The sequence below is a fragment of the Protopterus annectens genome, chromosome 2.part1 (assembly GCF_019279795.1).
Source record: "Protopterus annectens isolate FY-2018-M chromosome 2.part1, PAN1.0, whole genome shotgun sequence".
Classification (NCBI taxonomy): domain Eukaryota; kingdom Metazoa; phylum Chordata; order Ceratodontiformes; family Protopteridae; genus Protopterus; species Protopterus annectens.
The window spans coordinates 1,715,246,230-1,715,270,483 of NC_056729.1; the positions used below are offsets into that span (position 1 = coordinate 1,715,246,230).

Consider the following 24,254-nt stretch of genomic DNA (forward strand, 5'->3'; position numbering starts at 1 on the left):
CTGCTATGGACCAAAGACTCATGCTCTGTTTGCACAGGAGGTAAGAATGAGTCCTTCCCTGCTTGTTGATGTACCACATGACTGTGGTGTTATCTGTCCTGACAAGCAGGGTCCCTGGAGAAAGAAGATGCTTGAAAGCTAGCAAGGCCTGCTGGACTGCCATCAACTCGTTTAAATTTATGTGCAGGTGCATCTGCTGGGCATTCCAACTTTCCTGTATGCATCTGCCATCCAGGTGAGCTCCCCAGGCGTAGTCCAATGCATATGTGGTAAGAACTTGAATGGCAAGGGGTGGGAGAAAAGGCATGCCTTTGTTTTGTAGACAGGTGGTTGCCCACCACAAAAACTCTGTCTGCAGACATGGAAGCATCGGAATTATCACATCCAGGTCCTGGGTGTGTTGACAACAAATGTTCCTGAGATACCACTGCAATTTCCTCATATGCAGTCTTGCATATGGAATCATGAGAATGCAAGAGGTCATGAATCCCAAAGCTTGCAGGTATTTCCTTGCAGGGAGCTGGGACAGGCTTGCCAATTCCTTGAAGTAAACTGAAAGAGCTGTCTGCTTCTTCTGGGTGAGATATATCATCTGGGCGGCTGTGTTCAGACTCGCTCCCAGGAATGTTATCTCTTTGGATGGCACGATTTTTGATTTTTCCTCATTCAGAGTGCAACCCAGGGAAGAGAGAAGATTCTTTACAAATTCTACATCCTTTAACAGCTGTTCCTGAGAATTTGCTTGAGTTAGAGTCTCGTCCAAGTATGGATAAATCTGAATTTTCTTCTGTCTGCAAAAAGCAATGACTGGAGACAGGCACTGTGAAAACTAGGAGCAGTAGATAAGCCAAAGGGCAGCACAGAGAACTGATAATGTTGCTTGCCCACCCTGAAACGAAGGTATTGCCTGCAACTTTCCCTGACAGGGATGTGCAGATAAGCTTCTTTGAGATCCAACGTTACCAGCCAAGAATCCTTTTCCAACACTGGCAGCAACTGATGCACAGTGACCATTTTGAACTTTGAAATTATCAACAAACAGCTCAGGATGGATAGATCTAGGATAGGACGCCAGTTGCCTTCTTTCTTTAGAACTAGGAAAAGTCTGGAATAGAAACCCTGGCCTACCTGCTGAGCAGGAACCGATTCTATTGCTCCCAGATGTAACAGACAAAAAATTGCTTTTCTACTTCTACCCTTTGGTTTGGAGGAGCACCCGGTAATCCTTTGAGTACTGGAAAGAAGTGGAAAGAAAACTTGTGTCCTAGGGATACAGTTCTGAGTACCCATTTGTCATCCGTGATGGTGGCCCATATATTTGCAAAAAGGGCCAACTTTCTCCCTAAAGGACTCTCCGGGCAGGCAACAACAGGCAGAGGTTGGACAGAGTCATTGGGAATGTTTAGATTGAGATGCAGGCTTAGAACTTCCCACCTTGGAAGAAGAAGCAGCTTGCCAACCATTAGACCTTTGAGGGGTAGCCACCTGTCCCCTAGAAGATCTGTAACCTCTAGTCCTAGAATGGTTCTGTCTGCTGGTATCAGGGAACGTCCAACTCTTAGAAGGGTAATTCCTGCTAAAGCAAGGGAGCTGAACTTGCAGAAAGTCTACCTGTCTGCATAAACTTGGCCTGGTCTTCCATCTTCTTGAGCGCTTCCTCTGCTTTGCTGCCAAAAAGACTGTCCTTATGCAAAGGTACATCCAAAAGCTTAGCCTTGACAGGCTCTGCTCCCTGAGTCAAGCATGCCTTCTAATAACAGAGCCAGCAGCTGTAGCCCTAGAGGAGGCTTCTTGAATGTCAAAATCACAATGTAAAGAATGTTTATTGACAAGACTGGCAGAATTCGGCAAATCCTACCCATCCTTACTCTCTGCCAGCAGAGGCACACTTGCTTGCCCTGTAGGTGTATATTGTTCTACAGATATTGGATCACATGCAATACGTAACCATATAGCCAAGAGTGAGTGATATATTCACTGCTTTTTTAGACTTCTATAGTCTTGTTGGTAGGTTTAAGAGCTTGGTTGTTGCATTGTATACATCAGTTTTAATATGGACCTTAATGGTATCTTGAAAGGTCTATCAGCTGACAAAGACAATTTGGAAGCATTTGGCTTCCATAACAGGGGGTCAACCAAAAGTAACAACATTGAGTATGACTCCAAACAAAAATGTGGATTCAACTTTCATAATTTGGCCAAAAATATGAAACATCTTAGGTCTAACATCTGGCATTTGAAGTTATTCAAGGCCTATAAATTAAAAGATATTACTCCTAGAGGTCTTAGGATCCATTTACAACCTCTTGTCTCTAATGTTGATGTTCAGTTATCACAAGATTGGGCCTTGGCACAACACCAAGCAGCCATGTTGTTTGTAAATACCTCGATTGGGTACTATGAAAGAACTATTGAATCACAAATAGTTGAAATTAACAAAGTTTGTATGGAGGCTCAGGCATTTCAAACTGAAACTTATTTCCAGGAACATACTTCAGCTTTGGCCAAAGATTTGGCTAATTTAGAACAACAACTGATTAAGAGAAAAATACAGAAATTTAATCTGGATTTGTCCAATTATGAGAAAGAGAAACCCTTTGTTGTATCAAAGAATGTCAGGTTCATGGATAGAGCAATCAAAAATAAAAGCAATCAAGGCAGAAAAAGGCCCAGGTCAATTTTAAGGAGGACTGATTCTTCAGTCAGTATGACTTCAGAGGATGATAATTCCTCAGCTACTGATTATGATGTCCCTTCACACCAGGCGTCCCCTGCTGCTAAGCGAAAAGTGTCTGACCCTTTAGACATAAGACAAGCAGGGGGGGCAGAAAGCATAGAAACAGACATGGGAACATCCAGTTTACAGGTACTTTTACAACAGATGGTGAAATAGTGAACAATGTACATAACATTTCATCTTTTGAACTATCACCTGTACATATTCAAGTACTGAATAAAGGTCTGAATTTTGTGCCCTCCGCACCTGTTTCTGAATTCAATTTGTTAAATGATGTTAATGAATTCTGCAGATTGGTTAATCTTAAGAAATTTTTTTCAGACCAAGACTCTACTCAAAGATCTGAGTTTAAATTTGGTAAATCAGATTTTGCACCGCCTATGGATAAACATGTTTCTATCTTTAAGGAATGTGTCATTAAAGATTTGCATTTTTCTAACAGGTACTCACCTGTTCATCATAACCTTACTCAAGCTGAGAGACATGCATTAACTGAACTCCAACTTAACCATTCAATAGTTATCACTCCGGCTGACAAAGGGGGTGTTGTGGTTATGGATCATAATACATATAAAGATGAGGCCTACAGACAGCTGGCTGACACTCGTTTTTATATTAAGATGGTTGTGGATCCTACACCCAATTTTAAGGCACAAATAGATTCTCTACTGGATTTAGCGATGGAAGATGGGATCATTAGTAGACAGACTTGTAGACAACTTAAAGTGGCTGAACCTATGCCCCAGTATTTATATTTACCTCCTAAAATCCATAAAGATTCTATTAACCCCCCAGGGAGACCAATCGTCTTGGGCAGAGGCTCTCTTACAGAACCACTTTCTGCTTTCCTGACATTTTATTTGAAACCCCTTTTGGTTCATGTTAGATCCAGAATACAAGATACTACTGAGTTCCTGAATATCACTCAGGACTCACAACTGGAAGCCGACTGGTGGCTATGTACTTTAGATGTGTCATCTTTATACACAAGTATACCACATGATGCCGGAATAACAGCTATTTCATATTGGTTAAATACATCTGGGTTATAATTCAACTGGTTTCAACAATTTTCTGGTAAAGCTGACTATGTGTTATGCAAAAACATTTTTTACTTTGATGGACAACTTTATTGGCAGATTAAGGGGACGGCAATGGGGGCGTCTTTTGCCCCTATATATGCTGACCTATTCATGGGATTTTTTGAGCAATCATTCATCTATGATGTGGATCACAATTTATATATAAATAATCTTGACATCTGGAGGAGGTATTTAGATGATTGTTGGATCGTGTGGCGTGGGGATAAGGACCATGTGTCTGATTTTGTTAAATATCTCAACAACAACCCTTGGGATATACAATTTACCTTAAATATTGAATATGAAGAGATTGTTTTCTTGGATGTTGTTGCTTCCAAACAGATGGATCATACTTTAGCTAAACATGTACATAGGAAGTTTCCTCAGTATAACACATTACTACATGCATCCAGTTCTCACCCCCGCCACATCATCCAAAATATCCCGAAATCCCAATTTCTGCGTATGAAACGCATATGCTCATCACATGAACAATATGAAGCCTGTGCACAAGATTTGTCAGATAGGTTCATTGATCGTGGATATCCCAAACATCAGATCTCTCATAACATTCAACAAATTAAACATGTGACACGACCCACCTTATTACAACATCATAATATGGAACATAATGAAAATTCTATTCCTAGGCAGCCAATCAGATTTGTTACTACTTTTGGGAACAATACATTTAGATTTTGAGAAATCATTGACAGACATTGGGATATACTTAAATCCCATGAACTTTTGAATGAGATTTTACCAGAAAAATGTGCTTTTTCATACAGGAGGGTAGGACTATACATTCAAGGTTGACACATTACAAAAAGGTACACACCAGCAATACCTGTCCAAACGACTTTATTTGGTGACCCATTGCTTGGCTGCTTCCCTTGTGGGCACTGCAGTGCCTGTCAACATATTCTTAAAACCAAAGAATTTTCAAGTAAGAATACATCTAAAGTATATCAAATTAACATTTTTGGCAACTGCAGTTCAGATTGGGTCATTTACTTAGCTACATGCACCTGTTCATCATTTTATGTTGGTCAAACGTCCAGACCATTTAAACTGAGGATCAGTTAACACCTCAGTGCCATTAGAAACCAGCGTCTGTCCAATGCTCTTTACAAATTAGAAGTTATGTACCTACCATAACGTTCCATGTTAGTTGTCTTCTCTCGCCTTCTTTCTTGCTGGATGGGTTCGGAGCCGATCCTCGGCTCCGACTCGGCACTTGCTTTAGCTCGAGAACTCCTTTTACCAGCTCGAGGCAACCCTATATCCCATGATGCAAGGCGGAACTACCTCAGATCTCGTTTGGCAGCTAACTGACCCTGCTAAAGACTATCCTAACATAATTAGGAACCATGGTTCCTAAAAGAAGTCCTCATAACAATGCTCCAGAGGAAGCAATCTAATAGGAACTCTCCAAGATCTGTCCAGGCCAGGGGGAAGGAGGGAGGACGCAAGAAAGAAGGCGAGAGAAGACAACTAACATGGAACGTTATGGTAGGTACATAACTTCTAAATGTTAAGTTGTCAATCTCGCCTTCATTCTTGCTGGATGGGACCGTCCCTAGCACCTGTATCCCGGGTGGCTCAATGGAACAGACTCTTGAGAACTGTGGAACCAAAACTGGCCCTATCTCTGGAGGCCAAATCCAACTTGTAATGAGACACAAAGGTATGAGGCGTGGCCCAAGTAGCTGCTGCACAAATAGTGTCAATGGGAAGTCTATCCTGAAAGGCTACAGAAGTGGATAGACTCCTGGTCGAATGTGCTTTTGGCTTAGAAGATAGTTGTTTGCCCCTTAGAGAGTACACATAGGAAATGGTGGAAGTCAACCATCTAGATAAGGTCACTTTAGAAACTGGAAGACCTAACCTGTTTTCTGCATAGGAGACAAACAATTGGTCTGATTTTCTAATTTGTTTAGTCCTATGCAAGTAGTACCTGAGCTGACGATGAACATCCAAAAAATGCAGCTTCTGTTCAGCTCTGTCAGAATAGTTAGAAAAGAAAACTGGTAGATCAATAGATTGGTTAATATTGGTTTGAGATACAACCTTGGGAAGAAAGGAAGGGTTAGTTCTGAGCGAAACCCTATCCTTATGATAAAACAGATAAGGTGAACGAATACAGAGGGCCTGAATCTCAGAAACTCTTCTTGCAGAAGTAACAGCCAGTAAAAATATAGTTTTCCACGTCAATAACTTTAAAGAACACGTAGCAGACGGTTCGAAAGGAGGTAGAATTAGGGATGCCAACATTAAGTTTAGATCCCATTGCGGAGGAGGATGTTTCACAGGCGGTTTTAGGAGGAAAAACTCCTCTTAAAAAGGCTTTGCATAACCTATGAGACATGATGTTATTGTCATGCAAGCCAACATGATACTTGGAAATAGCAGCCAGTTGTACTTTGACTGTAGATGACGAAGATCCCGAATGAAAAACCTCCGCCAGGAAATCCAAAACAGAATGTACAGGAGCGGTAAAGGATCAATATTTCTGGCGTTTGCCCAAAAACGTCGCCACTTGCTAGCATAAACAGTTCTAGTGGACGACTTTAAAGAAGACACTAAAATGTCTCTGACTGAGTCAGAAATCATTGGTAGCCTGGCTAGGGAAGGAAGTGGAGCAACCAAGCAGTGAGGTTGAGAGAATGAATGGCCCGGTGCTGCTGACCCGACTGGTGGATCAAAAGATCCGAACTGGGTCCAGATGCCAGGGCTGCACCAGAAGATGATGATGTAGAGACGGAAACCAAATTTGTCGAGGCCAATATGGAGCAATGAGGATCAATTTGGCTCTCAAAGCCGTCTCTTTCTGTATGTCTTGTGGAATCAATGGAAAGGGAGGAAAAGCATAAAGAAGTCCCGAGGCCAATCCTGGGTTAGAGAGTCTCTCAAGGGTTGGCCTGGAAGAGGAAATAGTGTGAAGTAATCTGGGCACTTGCTGTTTTGAGGGGTAGCGAAAAGATCGCAACAAGGGTGCCCCACTTCAGAAAAATCTGATCCACTACAGATTGATTGAGAGACCACTCGTGAGGCATCAGAATAGATCTGCTTAGCCTGTCCGCCAATAGGTTGGACCTGCCGGGATGTGCGTTGCTATCAGAAACCGCTGAGAAGAGATCGCCCATTGCCAAAGTCTGAGAGCTTCTCGACATAAGGGATAGGACCTGGTTCCGCCCTGTTTGTTGATGTACCAGACCACGGACATGTTGTCCGTCTGTACTGCAATAGTCCCTGTGGGAAGAAAGTCGCCGAGGGCTTGCAACGCGTTAAAAGCACTGCTCTCATCTCCAGGACATTTATGTGCAGGTGGTATTCTATGGGTTGCCACGTCCCGTGGACCATCCTGCCCTGATAATGCCCCCCCCCACCCGATCAGAGAGGCATCCGTGGTGACTGTGGCAACTGGAGGAGGGGAACAAAGGGTCGGCCCTGATGAAGAAGAGGGGAAGATCTCCACCATCGTAGATGAGCCCTGCACGACTGTGTTACCAAGATTTCGTGTCTCATGGGCAGATCGTGGTACGTCCACTGCGTGAATAACATCCACTGCAGGAGACGCATGTGGAAGCGAGCCAGTGGAAGAAGAACAATGGCCGCAGCCATTAGGCCTAGAACTTTCAAGACAAACCTGGCTTTGATCTTGTTGCTTTGTAACAGAAGCTGAACAAATTTCTGGATGTCCAGAATCCTTTGATCTGTTAGCCTGGCTAACATTTTGAAGGTATTTAACTCTGCGCCTATAAAGGTGATAGATTGGCAAGGCAGCAGAGAGGATTTTTCGAAATTTACCGAAATTCCTAGACTCTTGCAAAGCTGTAGGGTGTAGTCTCTGGACCGAAGAAGCTGATGCTTGGAGGTGGCGGAGAGGAGCCAGTCATCCAAATAAGGAAACACCTGGAATCCTCGACGTCTCAGGTGAGCTGTGACCACTGCCATGCATTTGGTAAACACTCTGGGGGCTGAAGTGAGGCCAAAGGGCAGTGCTCTGAATTGGTAATGACTGGCTCCCAGCCAGCGGAGAAACCTTCTGGGCGTCTGTGAATCTTTATGTGATAGTACGCATCTTGAAGGTCTATAGAGCACATCCAGTTGTCCTTGCCCAGAAAGGGCAGAATGGATTGCAGCGTGACCATCTGGAATCTTGCCTTTTTGACAGACTTGTTTAGTCTGCTTAGGTCTAGTATTGGTCTCCAATCTCCCGTCCTTTTGGGGACCAAAAGAATCTTGAGTAGAAGCCGGATCCTACTTGGTCTGCCGGCACTGTTTGGATGGCTCTTTTTCCAGGAGTTTTGAAACTTCCTGTCTTGCCAAATCCCTTTGACCGGGTGAGATGTCTGGAAGGGATTGTAGAGGTCGGAAACCTTCGAAGGGATTTTGTAACCCTCGGATATGATCGACTGTACCCACTTCTCTTGTGATAGGGATTGCCAGGCTACTGGGTACAGCGAAATTCTTCCCCGACTGCCTCCAAGGGTGGACAGTCGGGCAACACCTCAGGGATGCTGAAAGGGCTTCTCAGGAAGAGACTCCCTGTTGCCCTGGTTCTGAGGACCCCCCCTGCCTCTAGGGCGGCGTCTATTATTGTTACCCCCTCTGCTTCTGGGGGTAAACTGACCACGTGTGTCCGGTGTAGCTCCTTGGGCTTTACGGAACCACATCTTCCCCCCCTTCTGACCCTTGGGATATGGTCTAGAAGGAGTGGAAAACTGGACTCCAACGGAAGAAAGAGTTTCACCGTCCTGCTCACATCTGATCAAAGTATCCTTCACCTGAGGTCCGAACAAAGCCGAACCGTCAAAGGGGGTGTTGGTGAAGGACGCCTTAAAGGGGTCCGCAAAATTACACAGCCGCATCCAGGCTTGGCGTCTAAGAGCAATACCTGTGCCTGCGGCCCTGCTCGCTCCATCGGCCGCATAAGATATGAGCCGCATGGAGGAGTTAGATATGGAATTCAGGATAGCAAGCTGTGAGGCAATCTTTTCCTGAGCCCCAGCAGCAGAAGGATCCTGGACTACTTCTCCCAGTTCCTTGAGAATATCTCGTTGAAGCCTGGTGAAGTGACAAAGGTAATTCAGCGAGCATAGCAAAGGTCGCTGAAGAAAACATCCGCTTTCCATACCTGTCCATGGTCCTAGAATCCTTATTAGGAGGATGGACAGGTACTGAAGGATCCGCCAGTTCCTTCTTAGTGGCCGCTACCACCATAGCATCCACAGAGACACCTTTGGACAGGAACTGTTTATCCGAAGGGGCCGTGATGAACTTGGATGGTCTCCTGGGGACAGGTTCCACAGAATCTGGAGCCGCCCACGCCTTCCGAGCCACTACCTGCATGAGTGGGTCGAAGGCGGAGACACCCAGGAGGTGGAGGGTCGGGATCCAAAAGCCTCCAGGTACACCGACTCATCCTCGGAGGGGTCAATGGAGGCCAATTCCCCTCTGTTTGAGGAGCCCAAGGATCTCTGAAAATGAGACATCCTCAGAGGGGGACCGTGGGGAACCCTCAGACTCATCTAAGTCGGTATCAGATGTAGTAGACTCAGGGGAGTCTGTGTGTTTCCTCTTACGTCCTCTTCGAGGGGTTCCCCTGCAGGGTCAGGAGAAACCTCGGAAGAGGAGGAAATTCCCAGTGGGGAAACCTGGGGCGATGGATCCCTGGGCCTGAGAGCAAGAGGCTGGCAAGAGGCATCTGCAGGAACTGATGGGGGAGGAGCTAGAGGGATAGACCGTTGACCAGGCTCAGAGGCCAGGACACTCATCACCTCAAAGGCTCCTCTCCCCGAGAGACCTGAACACACCCGCTCCGAAGAAACAGGAATGGTCGGCTCCAAGGAGAGAGAAGGCTCCGAGGCCGATGTCGGCGCCGAGCTTACCAAAGCCGAAGCCCGGAGAGGGAGAGCGGGGGCGGACAGGGGTCCGATGCCACTAGCCCCCTCGGAGCCGACAGTGGAAACCCGACGACCGGATCCCTCCAAGGAAGGTCTCAAGGAGGAGATCAGAGCCGAAGACGACGGAGCCGAAGGATGTATCGGCTCCGGCATCGAAACAGTCGCTGTCCCAAGAAGCTCCGGCTCCGAACTCTGGTGTGGAGTCGGAGGAGGAATCTCAAGAATGGGGCTATAGCGAAGTCTGTTGAGACGGGCTATGGAGCATTTGGGTCAGTGCCTGAGACTTCAACAGCCTGCTTACCACCCTCTCCAAATCGTGGTCAGACAGCCTGGAAGATCTCGAAGATCGGCTCCGATGGCTCCGCTCCGACAAAGAGGAGACCCCGGGCCGAGTGAATACTTAGTATCGAAGGGGACCGGGATCTCTTACGGGTCGAAGCTATCGGAGCCGAAGTCCCTTGAACCCCAGATGGAGCCGAGGATATCTCGGCTCCGATGCTGGATAAAGTGTCGGCTCCAGCCGGAGCCGACAAGGCCACAGTAGTCAGGGTATCGGAGCCGGTCGGCACCGAACCCACTACTCTAACAGAAGAAGTATCGACTCCAGCCGGAGCCGATATCGGCTCCGACGGAGCCGGAGCCACCGGAGGAGGCTTGGACACTGTAGCCTGAACCTTCGGTGGCTTAAGAGGTTTTCCTGCCCCTGGCTTAGGAGGAGAACCTTCAGGTTTAAGTAAACCTCGGAGGATTAATTTGTTCCTCCTTTCCTGCAGGACTCTCTGGCTAAAAGCATGACACAACGCACAGGAGTCCTGCAGGTGCAAAGGCCCCAGGCAATACACACAAGAAGTGTGACCGTCTGTCAGGGACATTTTCTGACAGCACTGGTCACACTTCTTGAAGCCTGAGACCTTGCCTTCTCTAGACATCCTAAAAAGGATAGACACAAACAGTCCCCACAAACACACAACTTAATCCCTACACAGACACAATGGAAGGGAATAACTTGGGGAACTAGGCCTGACTAAAACTTTAAACTGAAAACTATTATAAAAGTTTAAAAGGAAGGGAATAGGGTGGGCTGTAACTAAGTACAGGCTAATCTAACACTAAAGGGAAAAAATAAACCCCTAACTGAACTTTTTCTTCTTTAACAAGAAAAAACTTACCTCAGCTGGCAAAGGAGACCTCTTTCGCTAAGCGGCAAACGAGATCTGAGGTAGTTCCGCCTTGCATCATGGGATATAGGGTTGCCTCGAGCTGGTAAAAGGAGTTCTCGAGCTAAAGCAAGTGCCGAGTCGGAGCCGAGGATCGGCTCCGAACCCATCCAGCAAGAATGAAGGCGAGATTGACAACTTATCATACTATTCAACATACCACGGCTGTCTTTAAATTTAGTATCATTGATAAAATTCAAATGCATAGGAATTACAAAGCAGGTTGGCACAACAAACTTAATAATATGAAAACTATGTGGATAACCAGGCTAGGGGCTTTGTTCAAACCTGGATTAAATGAGATGGCATAATTGTTAACCTGCTTTTTCATGCTATGTTTTTCATGCAATGTTTTTATGCAATCCTTTTTTATTAATATTTCTTCATCTCTTCATCTTTATTTTTATTTTTTTATGAGATGGATGCATCATATACAATCCACAAAGTTTTTTTGGCAATATCTCTCTAAATGAGTATATATAAAAGACCAGGATGTTTCAAGCTGTTTAACTAATTACTCAACTTTGTTTAAGCACTGAAGAAGGCTGTTATTTCAGCCGAAACCGGTTTGCTTACTATTTACTTTGTTTTATGATATTCAGTCTATAACAAATACTTTTGCCTGCTTCATCGTTGTGCTGGTCCGTTTTTGGTTTTTCGTACACTTGCTATCCTAGACTTAATAGCCTCCAAGGTGTGCTGATGGTACTTCAGCCTATGAAAAAGACAATTAGTAGACCTAATAGCAAGAGTGGCAGATGTATAAACCAATTTACTCCACCTAAGTTCCTAGATTCCCTGTCAGAAGGAACAGGATTTTTAGTAACAGTGGCGTTAACTCCTTTAGGAACTTGAGAAAACCTCTGGATCAGCCAACGGATTCCTGAAAAGAAACAAATGAGAATCAGGGACTCTAAAAACATCATCAACCACTTCCAACACAAGTGGAATAGCCAGAGGCTTATGCTGAGGCAAATCCAAAACCTCCCTAATCCTTTTCTTAGAAAGGGGATAATCCTGACTTTCCCATTTAAAATGCTCCATGAGAGTATTTAAAGTATCACCAAAAGAGAAATCTTCTGGAGGGGAAGCAGAAGGGATGGACTCCTCTGCGCCTGAATCCTCAAAAGGAGAGAAAGCCTGAGAAACCTCTTCATCAACAGAAATGCTAGAAGTATCAGAACCTGAATAAGACAAAGCCTCAGGAGAGACATCCCTACCTCTTTTTGAAGGAGGAGGCTGTGAACCCCTAATAAGAGTCAAAAGGGCATCAGCCATTTTAACCATTTGAGAATGAGGGGAATGAGAGGAAACTGGAACCTGTTTCTTCACAGGCTTATGACTGGAAGATTTACCTGCAAGTCTGAAGGACTCGGGAGGCCTGGCAACTGCTGAAGTTGCAGCTGAAGTAGTATGAGCTTGCTGTCGGAACGAAGACCGGAGGCCTCGGACACTGGAGTCAGCTTAGTGGCTCTGGCTCCAGCTGAAGAGGCAACAGGCGGAAGGTCAGAAGGCAAAATGGAAGCCGGAGGCCTGGGGGCCTCTGAAATGGTCTCAACCGAGGCCCGCGGTTGAAGGGTCTGCAGGGTCTGCAAAGGCACCTCACTGCCTACCGCATGACAGACCAACTTATCTGAGGACTTGACCTTCGGAAGCCTGTCACGGTCCTTATCCTTACGTTTCTTGGGGATATCCGAAGCCTGAAGACCAGTGGACGCCATATTGACAAACTTGGAACAAACTCCAAAATGTTGAGCTAAAAGCTTAGCCCGAAGACGAATAGTATGCGGATTAAAGGAAGCACAGAGCTCACAATTAGGAAAGCCGTGTTCAAGGCCTAAACAAATAATACAACAGGAATGAAAATCTCTATGGGGAATCTGCTTTCCACAGGTAAGACAAATTATTAACCTTTTCTGACATTCGTTAAGGCAAGAAAAGAGGATCCCCAACGGGGTACTTAGCTATAGTTGACTTCAACTTTGTACCTGGAAACAAAAAAGGTAAACTGTCGACCGGAACTCATGCAAGAAATGCTTCTGCTTCGGGCTCTGCGGCAAGGAAGACTGAGGAATTGACGGCTGCCTCCTTTTTGTATCGGATGCCCTGACGTCCTTTACAACTGACAGCCAATGTCATTTTTACTTACCTTTGGTATTCTAGCCAATCAAGGGATACCGGGAGCCGGATAACCCATTGGTTAGGACTGCAACAGTGAAACAAGATGAACATCTAGGGCTGCAGGAGGAGGAGAACTAGGGCTGCAGAAAGAGGATGATGATGCAGGAGTAGGAGAATTAGGGCTGCAGGAGGAGGAGGATGATGATGCAGGAGTAGGAGAATTAGGGCTGCAGGAGGAGGAGGATGATGATGTAGGAGTAGGTGAATTAGGGCTGCAGGAGGAGGAGGATGATGATGCGGGAGTAGCAGAACTAGGGCTGCAGGAGGAGGAGGATGATGATGCAGGAGTAGGAGAATTAGGGCTGCAGGAGGAGGATGATGCAGGAGTAGCAGAACTAGGGCTGCAGGAGGAGGCTGATGGAGGAGTAGCAGAACTAGGGGTGCAGGAGGAGGACGACGACAGAGGAGTAATAGAACTAGGGCTGCAAGAGGAGGAGGATGATGATGCAGGACTAGCAGAACTTGGGCTGCAGAAACAGGATGATGCAGGAGTAGCAGAACTAGGGCTGCAGGAGGATGAGGATGGAGGAGTAGCAGAACTAGGACTGCAGGAGGAGGATGATGATAACGGAGGAATAGCAGAAATAGGGCTGCAGGAGGAGGATGATGATGATGATGGAGGAGTAGCAGAACTAGGGCTGCAGGAGGAGGAGGATCATGATGGAGGAGTAGCAGAACTAGGGCTGCAGGAGGAGGAGGAGGATGATACAGGAGGAGGAGGAAGATGATACAGGAATAGCAGAACTAGGGCTGCAGAAACAGGATGATGATGCAGGAGTAGCAGAACTAGGGCTATAGGAGGAGGATGACGCAGTTGTGGGTTGCTATCCTGTCTACAGGAAGTCAGGCTCATTGTACAGAAGTACCTGAAGTTCAAGGCTGCCCAGTCCTGTGACCATTACGCCTTCCTAGTTCCCACCTTGGACTGTACATCCCATCTCAAGGAGGGCTAGGCTGACTGTACATTCTGTCTCCATTATATCCTTTGGGAAGTCATACATCCCTGGTGACTTTCACATTGACAACACACCCCTTACAGTTGACCCAGAAGTCAAGGACTTAGGGACAAATAGTAATCTAGCCTTTGATCATTATGTGTTTACAGTGGTGAGGAAATCATTCTATGTTGCCCAACTTATAAACAAAGGTATGGTGTCCACGTGCAAGGAAGTCATTGTTCCATTGTATTCGGCATTCATCAGACCTATCACTGAGTACAATGTGCCCTTTGGTATGTACCTAACCAGGCAAAGCTAACAATTGGAATGCCCACAGAGGTTCCTCACTAAAAGAATGCAGGACATAAGTAATATGTCCTATGCAGACTGCACCAATGCCCTATCCCTGTATTCTGTCTCCTACAGGCTTTTAGGTTCATAGGTTCATACTAGGCTATCTGCCCTAGGGCATTTATAAGCCTAGCCAGAGTGTGTTTGGTTTTTGCCACCCATTTTAAATTAATTTTGCTATGCCTTTTTTTGAGGTAAGTATACTGTGCCTCTGTCTAACAGTGACACAGAAGTGATAGCCGGGGTAAACCTACGATCTCCCATCCACTCATCAAGATTCCTCTTGAAGAGAGTCAATGTGGGACTCTGCCTAACTTGGACTGGGATTTTATTCCAGAGTGAAGGGAGCCTCTGGGTTATGAATCTGTCCCTCCAGCATGTCCTATTTATTTCAGTGCTGAGGTTCAAGTCTCTCGAGCGCGTAGCTCGATGGGATTTGGATTTTCTGAGGTGCAGCATGTCCATTAATTCGGGTTGGACATGGCTTTATCGTCAGGCACAGATCGCCTCTGAGCAGGCGGTATGCCACTGAGTAGAGCTGGAGTTTCTTTAACCGGGCAGCATATGGCATCTGTTTGAGCCCTTTGATCCTCTTGGTGAGGTACTTTTGGGGTCTTTCCAGTTGCTGCAGGTGTCTGGTAAGGTACATCCCAAAAGGGCATTGTACTCATTTATGGGCCTGATGAGGGATGAGTAAAGTGGCACGATGACCTCCCTGATCTAGATGTGAATCCCTTCATGATTAGGTGGGCTATATAAAATGTTTTTCTAACCACTTTGGCCATGTGGTTGTCAAATGAGAGATTGCTATCAACTTGGGTCCCCAGGTCCCTAATGACTTCTTCTGTACTTAATGGATTACCACCTATGTGGTAATTTGTGGGCACTTTGTTTTTGCCAAAGGGGATGACTATACACTTTTTGGCGTTTAGCTTGAGGCCATGGCTCTGGCACCAGTTGTCTGTTTCTATGAGGCCCTTTTGGAGGATGCTTGTGTCGAGGGGAGATCTATGCTTGGCATACAGGACATTGTCAGACCCCACTCTGATGGACCTCCTGCATATCCATGAAACAAACAGTTCCAGAATTACCAATTCTAAAGACTTAAACCTTGCCTGTGATATAAATAGGAACTGCTGGAGAGACAAGTATGTATCTCAGAGACTACCCAGTCTATGGAACAGGCTCCCCCATCCATGGGGAGCAGAGTTCCTCCCTAATGCAATTCAAGTGCAACTTGGACAATTGGGACGGGAAACCGGGAAATTCATCCCTGGTTTGGCACCTATGTCTCTAATGCAAACAGGTAAGCTGTAAATGGTTTATCTCTCCCCAGGCCCATGCTTACACTTATCAAGGGTATCTGAACTTGTCAGAGATTTGGGATGCATGGCTAGGCTTAAAAAGCCCCTTGGTGTCGTTAGCCTAGTAATCACCTATGAAGGCTAAGCTAGTAAAGCTCGGGTTCAAATCTACGACTATCCATTAAATTATTAAGGTTCCATTTGAAGGAGGATACAGTAAACACACTGCTTTATTTGCAGGGGGAGTCTATTACAGAGGAGAGGGAGATGTTGAGTAATCTGTGTTGCCACCTTGCTTGTTTATCTGCTGAAGCAGGTTTAGATGCCTTGCTCTGCTGTTTTGAGATCCTGAAGGCAAGGTGCAGATCTTCTCTGAAGAGCATACAAGAAATAAAAAATTGGACAGTGTTTCAAGCCTTTTCTGGAAGATTAGGAATTTTCAGTCTGTTACACTCTTGTTAGGAACCTCTGCGGTCTTTCCAACTGTTTGGTGTGTCTGGTGAAACACATCCCAAACAGGGTGCTGCATTCTACAGCTAGTCTGATTAATGCTGAATACAAGGGGACAATCAGGTTAGGGTGAAGAAGGTAAACCCATAACAATCCTGTACATGAAATGGTCAATGAATCCCAGAGTAATACTGACAAAATGGATGTCAAGCCCTGGCAGACTTGCAAAGAAAGGTGAAGGGGCATCTGCTACCAGACTGCTAGAATAGGTAAACAATTGCACGAATGCACAAAAAGTACATAAATACATATACTACCCGGACCATTACATTGCACATGTTTTGCAGATTTTAAACTGTGACATAAGATGTTAAAAACACTGATGGTAACACAGTAGGTAACACATTCTTTAAATGTCAGATGAAACCTAATGGCACCCTGTCATTCTTTATAAAGATTATATAACATTTTTCATCAGCCAGTCTGACAGGGTCCAAAACAAGAGTACTGACTTCATCTATTAGTGATATCAGTCCCATTTCTAGACTTGGTCATTGAGGGTAGCAGGGCAAGGAATATATGGTCGAAGATGGGCTCTCTTTTTCCAAAAAAAAAAAAAAACACCATTCTTATTGCAGCCACAGCAATCCAAAGGTCAGACAAGCAAGATGTCAATACCCAGTTTTCAGGATGGCAATGAACCCATAGTGAAGGTCACTTGCAAACAACTTCGCACGCAGACATCAAAAGTCAAGCACAAAAGACAAATGGAAGAGGCAAAACAAGTTAAAGTGAAGAAAAAAGGTTATACCCATCTGGAAATGTGCTCACAGATTTCACTATTTTAGGGAGAATATAATGTACCAACAGTTGACAAATTCCCCTACAGTCTGAGACAAGTGAACAGATGACAAAAAAGCAAATTCTGGCAAGTATGTCTATGCTCAGAGAGGATGCACTTCCAATGTTTGGCTAGATTCTTGCAAAACTATCTGATAAATCAGCATCCATCAAGATCAAAAGCATCTACAATACTAGTGTCTGTTTTAAAAAAAAGCTACTAATGAAACCAAATGGACCACTTCATGACAGAAGTGCTTAAAACTTACCAGCCTCCTTGCTTCTGCTCCGCTCTGATTCTGTGCCACTCCGGTCTTCTGTGTTTCCAATCGTGTGCCTTACAGTCTCCAGAGTTTCCTTGGGCAACTCCTCCTGGGACTGATTTTTTGTCAGCTCTTTACTACTGCTCCCTCGTGAAAATGTGCTTGGACGAGAAGACGTAGCAGAAGATGGCAATGTCTTTTCACTCTTTTCCCTGCCTAAGCTACCCCGACTATATAGCAGGAAAAGCAAGAGGAGAGAAAAAAAAAAGAAAAAAATTAATTTCCATAGTCTTAATATCTAGACAGTCAATATTTTATGAGAAAAATGTGTACTTACTATATAAGCTAATCTACAGAGGTGGCCGTCTGAAGTGGGAAACTGCCGAGATACCTACTTCTCTAACATCCCCATCTCAGCACAATTCCAAGTTTTTATTTATTTTTATTTATTTAACATTTGTTGACAGGGAAAGTCTGATTGGGGCAGTGCCTATTTTCAGCAGAGGCCTGGGGAGAAACGTTCCTAACAGAGTCTTTGGAATGTGGGAGGAAACCCACGAGAATGCAGGGAGGACATGCAGACTCTGCACAGAAGGCACCCCAGTCGAGAATGGAACTGGAGAACCTCTTGCTGTGAGGCAACAAAGTTAACCTCTGCACCACTGTGCAGCCAGAATCCCTGCACTTAATTCAGGTTGGGAGGGGCAAGCTTTCCTCCGTTTGTACTTATCACATAAATGTGAGGTTAGGTGGGTGTGTTGTCATCCAAACATTTCTCAGCTTCACCCACCTCATTTTTTGCATTAAACTGTCACAACCACCAAGACAGAAACAAAGAAATGGAAATATAAATATGTATACAAGAACTGGGCAAATGCCTGGTTAAAACAAAATATGTATAACGCTGGAACATGCGTAGCCCATCTTGACAAAGAGGAAAGACAGACTTCCTAGCTAATATGGTGAATACATCAATGCTACATTCTCAACTCCAGAGGCCTCCTTCAGCTTCACAGGTATGTAGCTAGGCTAGTTGCCTTGTGGGTCATTTAAAGCCTAGTCAATTCTCTTCCAAAGGAGAGAATCAATCCCTGTATCTCGTCTGTGAAGTAAATACCATAACCATTGTATCAATCCCCATCCTGAGAACTGCTAAGAATCCCAAGCAGTAAAATGTTAAATTTCCAGAGAGGCTCAAGGAATGACTAAAGGCAAGAGGCCTATAGTAACAACATAACAAAGGAGGCCATGGATTTTGGACTTATGGTCCAAAGCAATAAGTTTTAGAATGTGTAACACAGTGACCTCAAGAGAAATATCTACAACAAACTCACTAGGTGATCTTTACAGCTTCATCATCTTCCAATGAGTTTTCGGTTCAGGTACCTCCTGGGAGAACACAGTCTAGCTGGCAAACAGCTACCACTACAAGCTCTACTGGTTTTAATGGAGACGTAACACCTACTCACCTTCATGAACTCAAGTAGTCTTCTCAGTTACAACATGCACATACTGTACATTCGAGATAGGAGAGGCACTCTCCTGCATTCTTACCTCAGTAAAGAAAACAGGTAGCTATTACAAGACTGGTTTAAGGAATGTGCTGAACCCCCTTTTAGGATGAAACATGTGTTCTCTAAGTTCACTGATGCTTTTGAAAAAACAAAAAGAATTCTCTATAAATAAAGGCATGCTGCTCTGGTGCTGGCAATAAAAACATCTTTCAGGAATTTAACTTTAGAGCTACATAACCAGCCATGCCTACAATCTGACAGCAAGGCCCCTTGATCAACACATTAAGTTTAAAAACAAAATTTCAGTGCCACAGGACACTTCTCCTACCAGGGATAGGATGTTTTCTACATTATTAAAATGTCTGACAAGTGGAAGGCTTCCTTGGAGTTTCCAACACCTCTAAAATGCTCACTGAAAAGTCCAGCAGAAGAAAGGCATCTAAATGGACAGAATTTAGGTCCTGATGTGGAAATAGCCATCCCCAAAAGAAGGTGTCAAAGATTCAAATACCAAGGTGGAAGAGGAGGAAATATTTTCCATCCTGTTCAAAGCTTTAGACTTCTTATCAGGTGCTAAGGTGCTGTTGTCTCTGCTATGTTAGGTTTTGGCACTTGTGGCAATGTCTCATGTCATGGGTCTTTCCCAAGCAATAGGGACAGTGCCAGTCCCAGTGCTGGCTACTGATCTGCTGGTCCGGGATACTTGGAATGTTTTGAAATTTCAGACATGGATGTAGAACACAGCCAGGAATATTGTCGGGTCCCATGGAAGCTGTATTCTTGGCCTTGGACAATTCAGCTTTAACCTGTGCTGGAGTAATCCTGGGTGCCTGGCATTCTTCACGTACTGAGATTGGTCATGCGGGGGAGGGGTAAAGTTGGCAATGAATCTGTCAGACAGTAAGTTAGCAACATTTGTTGGCTCAGTATAGGAGGTACCATTGTGCAGTAACTCAGAGCAAATCTGGGTACTGTCGTGGAGATTCTTGATATAACTACAGAATGCTTTGTAGTTATTTTTAGTGTCAGCAGCAATTCTGCCTTCGTAGCTGGCTTTGGAGGTTTTGGTGAGGGATTTCAACTTTTTGTTGAGGCTAGTAAGGGAATTTTTCCAGTCTTGGGGCTTAACCTTTTTCCTGCAACAGTTTCTTCCTTCTACTGGAGTGTTTACTAATGGCAGGGGACCACCAGATTGGCTTCCTTTTTTTGGAGGATATGGCTAGTTCCATGCATTTATGTACATGTTCGTACAGTGCATTGGTGTATGATTCGGCAGTCATGCATCTATTTTCTACTGGCATGGGTGCCATGAAGTTAGCCACTTCTTTTCTTAGGAGTCCAAAGTCAGCTTTGGAGAAGTTTTCATGGTGGATACCTTTGCGGGGTGTGTGGGTGAGATGTGGATTTTCATGGTGATTAGTTCATTGTCGGATCTAACCAAGGAGGAATTGACTATTGGTGTAGACCAATGGTTGCCCATGTTAATAATAATCAGGTCAAGGATGTTGCTTCTTCTAGTGGGGGTAAGAATGAGCTGGTCCAGGGCATTGGAACTGATCAATTCCAGGAAGTGTTGGGCCAGTACATTGGTGCATGAATACTTTTCCCAGTTGATGGAGGGGTAGTTGAAGTCACCTAGTATGCGGGTGTTGGGTTGGATCTTAATAGTTTCCAAGGAGCTTAGGAATGTGGAGTGGGTCTTGAGACATGGTTGGGGACCTGCAGGAGGTTACGACCTGAATCGTCATCTTACCCAATGTTAGTTGTACCTGGAATATCTCAGATGCGTTATGCTGGGCTTCTAGTCTTGAGGTGTGCATATCCTTAATTAATACGGAGACACCACCACCTTTGGAGCTTCGATCCATGTTCTGGGGCCAAAAGGTGTGTAATGAATTATAGCCTGGTAGCGCAGGGGTGCTTTATGCTACTTTAAACCAGGTCACAGTTACAGCACAAATGTCGATGTTCTTCATTTTGAGACGTGCTTCGAGCGAGTGCATCTTGAGATTTAAACTTCTAGCACTGAGCAGCATGACTCTCAGACTATTTATTTATAGCTGTTACAATGGTAATTTGGTCTTCTGGACACAGTCTAAAAAAGGCACTATAGGGGGGTGGCAAGGGCCTTAGTCAGTACCCGGAAACCCAGGGATGACAGATAAAGGCCATCTCTGGCAAAGTATCGAGGTCTGTCAATCATGTCATCCCAAGCAGGTAGATACTGGATCCTCAGAATGACACCAGAAACAGCCAATTGAAGTCAATATTTTCTCTTTGAACTGTGGTGGTATTCTGGGCGACAGTAGGATGCTGCTCAGGGCTAGAGTCATACCTGCCTGGGCCGCAATCTGAGAGCTCCACCATGTCTCTATTCATGTAGTCCAGGGAGGTGGTTCTCAGGTCATTCACACCCACATGGACAATGAGAGTGTCATACTTGCACTTCTTGTGGAGTGACCTGAGTCCATGTGTTATGTGTTGGATTCTGGCACCTGATAGACAGAAGACTGTTAACTTCTCCTAGCGAGTGGGACATCAGTGTGCCTCGCTATTGAGTCACCTATGATTATTGTATTGGGCAAGCTGTTTTGCCTTAGGGGCTTAGGTTGAGGGGTACACTGTGTAGGTGAGTTGCGTCTCTATTGGTTTGTGCTGTGTTGTGGTGGTCGAGTGCACTAATGCCTTGGAGGTCTCTGCTGTTTGGGTATATTTCTACTGACAATCTCCATGAGGGTGGGTGTGTGGTTTGTGTTTTTTGTGAGGGTTATGTTGGTGGATGTTCTGGAGGGCTGCGTGTTCCATGTGGTGTGGTGCAGGTGTTGACCTTCCCCTCTTGACCAGCTATTCCGGTCTTGGCTGGAGAGTGCATGGCTTCCAATTTGGAGGTATAAGTGCATCTCTCACAAGTCTGAGTGTTGGGAGGTAAAAAGAGAGGGTTGTCTGTGTACATGAGGCAGTTGCTACACTGCCTCAGAATGCCCAATTTCACCAGTTAATAGGAGAAAGCACAGGGAACTGACCTTTAGACATGCCAGGAGGGATGGTCATCATTACTAAGTAATGGAGCTATTTCCTTATAGGACATCTACTGCTGACAGCACTTGTGTGTGCTACAATAATTGCTACAAAAAAAACCTAATGAAGTGCTAGGCGAATAAGGTAAAGTGCAAGAGAGAAGAGAACTAGCAAGCTCTAAGGGGAAAAAATTGAAGAGCAGACTTTCTGGCACTAGTAATAGTTTATCCCAGCTTAGCAGCACTGCGCAGCACGCAAACAAGTGCTTTTAAACCAGAAAGTTGAAAGGGACAGAAAAACTGCCCAAATGACCAATAAACTAAAATTACAGAGCCAGAAACCACTCCTCTTATGGTAGATAGGCTACCTAGTGCTTACCACTCCCACTGATAAGCTGGAAGGCTTCCTTCCAACACAGAAAGGTCTGGGGAACTCAGAAACTTACAAAACAGTCCTGGATATAGCAAATCTGGATCTGTACTACTCTAGTAACAGGAAATGCAGGAAATAAGCTTAGAACTTTTTTTTTTTTTGCAGAAAAAAACAGTTAAAACAGTAATAAAAATATTTAAATGCAGTGCAAGCTAGCACATTTGAGTATGTAGCAATATCAAAGCAAATACAGTTAAAATAAATGTAGTTAAATGAAAAAAAATGACTTAAATCAAGTGCAGAAAGCAGTATAATCAGAAAAAATCAAAATGGAGGCACTTAAAAGTCTCTCTCTCTTTCTCTCCTTCTGTTGCTCTTGTAGTCTGCCAAACAGGATCTGCGGAGCTTTATGCCATCTAAGAGCCGCCAGGTTTGCTGCTTACCTGAGAAACACTTTGCACTAAGGCACTTTCCAGCAGATACCAGCTCCAGACCATTCACCTCATCTGTAGAACTCTTGGTTTCATGAATTGCTAGCCTGAAATGTTGCTTCTCCTCACTCCCTGTTAACAGTACTAAGGGATTTTCTGTACAATCTTACAGATTTTCATTTATTTGCCTGTGGAACAGGGGAGAGCTTTAGATCTCCATGGACCTTTTTCAGACTCATCCCAGGAGCACTGCCTAGTTAAGTCTCTCAGTCACAAAGCAGGCAAATGAAAACTGAGGGGATCAAAGTCTGGACTAAAGGAAGTTGCTAATTAACAGCTTACGGTCTTAAACTTCTATGCGAATGACCAGTTTCTTACTCCAAAACTCGCTATCACATCTTCCTGCAGAACTTTGTCTATTCTACCTTTTTACAACTTTCTTCAAAAAAAATTTCATTATTCAAGCTTCAAGCAAATGAATTTCCTGCAACTGAATGTTAAGCTACATAATTTAAGTCTTCCACGTGTAACTACACTTATATTCTCTAACTTTTACCAAACAGATCACTATTTTATTTAGTTAACTTCCATTCTGAGGAGGATACGTCCAGAGTACAAGTGGCTTTTGTTGGAACAAAAGCCTTCTGAATTGCTGGATATACTCTCTCTCTCTCTCTATATATATATATATATATATATATATATATATATATATAGAGAGAGAGAGATAGATACATATATAGACATATAGTTATATATGTGTGTGTGCATGTGTGTGTATATATATATATGTGTGTGTGTGTGTGTGTGTGTGTATATATGTGTATATATATATATATATATATATATATATATATATATGTATATATATATTTTTTTTTTTTTTTTTTTTTGAAGCTTTATGTCATTTCCCCCAAGACAATTCAGGAAAGTCAGGAGCTTCTAAGAAGAGACTTGGCAGCAAAATGCAAAACACAATCATTGTGGCAAAGTGTAACATGCTTGCTGGAGACCGTACACTACCTTTGGTTGAGAAGGAATTACATTAATATAATGGTCATGCAGCTCTTTGACAGATACTTCCCCCAACCAATAATCACTCCAAAATGATCCTGAAATTTTCTTTTGTTTTCATATATCACCGGCCAATGAACAGTCATACCTGCTGACATCTCATTCAGAAGACAAACAAGCTACAGTAAAGCACTCCCACTCACTGTTTTGGGGTCCTTAAACCCCAAAGATGACTGCCATAAAATTAAATTAAAAAAAAATGTGTTTTTGTGCTGTGGGCAGTGTGTAATGTTGTTATCGCTCACACCATCCACTCCTCCTGGACATCTCTCAGGTCCCCTGTATGGTTATGCTAGCCAACTGGACACTCTCCCATAAAGAAATGAGCAGCCCTTCTTTGCTCTGCTGTGCCAAAGGTCCTTGACGACAATTGTTTGGAATCAGTGTCACCCTCCCTGCAGTCTTCAAGGACAACCCATCCTAAACTCAAGAAAAGTACTGGTCACTCTCCCACAAGAAAACGGGCAGCCCTTCTTTGCTCTGCTGTACCAAAGTCCTCGACAATGGTTTGGAATCAGTGTCACCCACTCTGCAGTCTTCATAACGACCCATCCTAAACTTAGCAAAAGTGTA

At 44.4% G+C, this 24,254-nt stretch overlaps 1 protein-coding gene across 7 annotated transcripts in view; it reads right to left on the minus strand.

The window, feature by feature from the left end:
* Nucleotides 1-24,254, minus strand: part of EIF4G3 (eukaryotic translation initiation factor 4 gamma 3) — a 3,593,176-nt gene that overhangs the window by 636,417 nt on the left and 2,932,505 nt on the right. For all 7 annotated transcript variants that reach the window (XM_044063163.1, XM_044063168.1, XM_044063165.1 and 4 more), the window contains one exon: nt 17,279-17,502. In XM_044063163.1, coding sequence (XP_043919098.1) covers nt 17,279-17,502 — 224 coding nt within the window. The remainder of the gene's footprint in view (nt 1-17,278; nt 17,503-24,254) is intronic.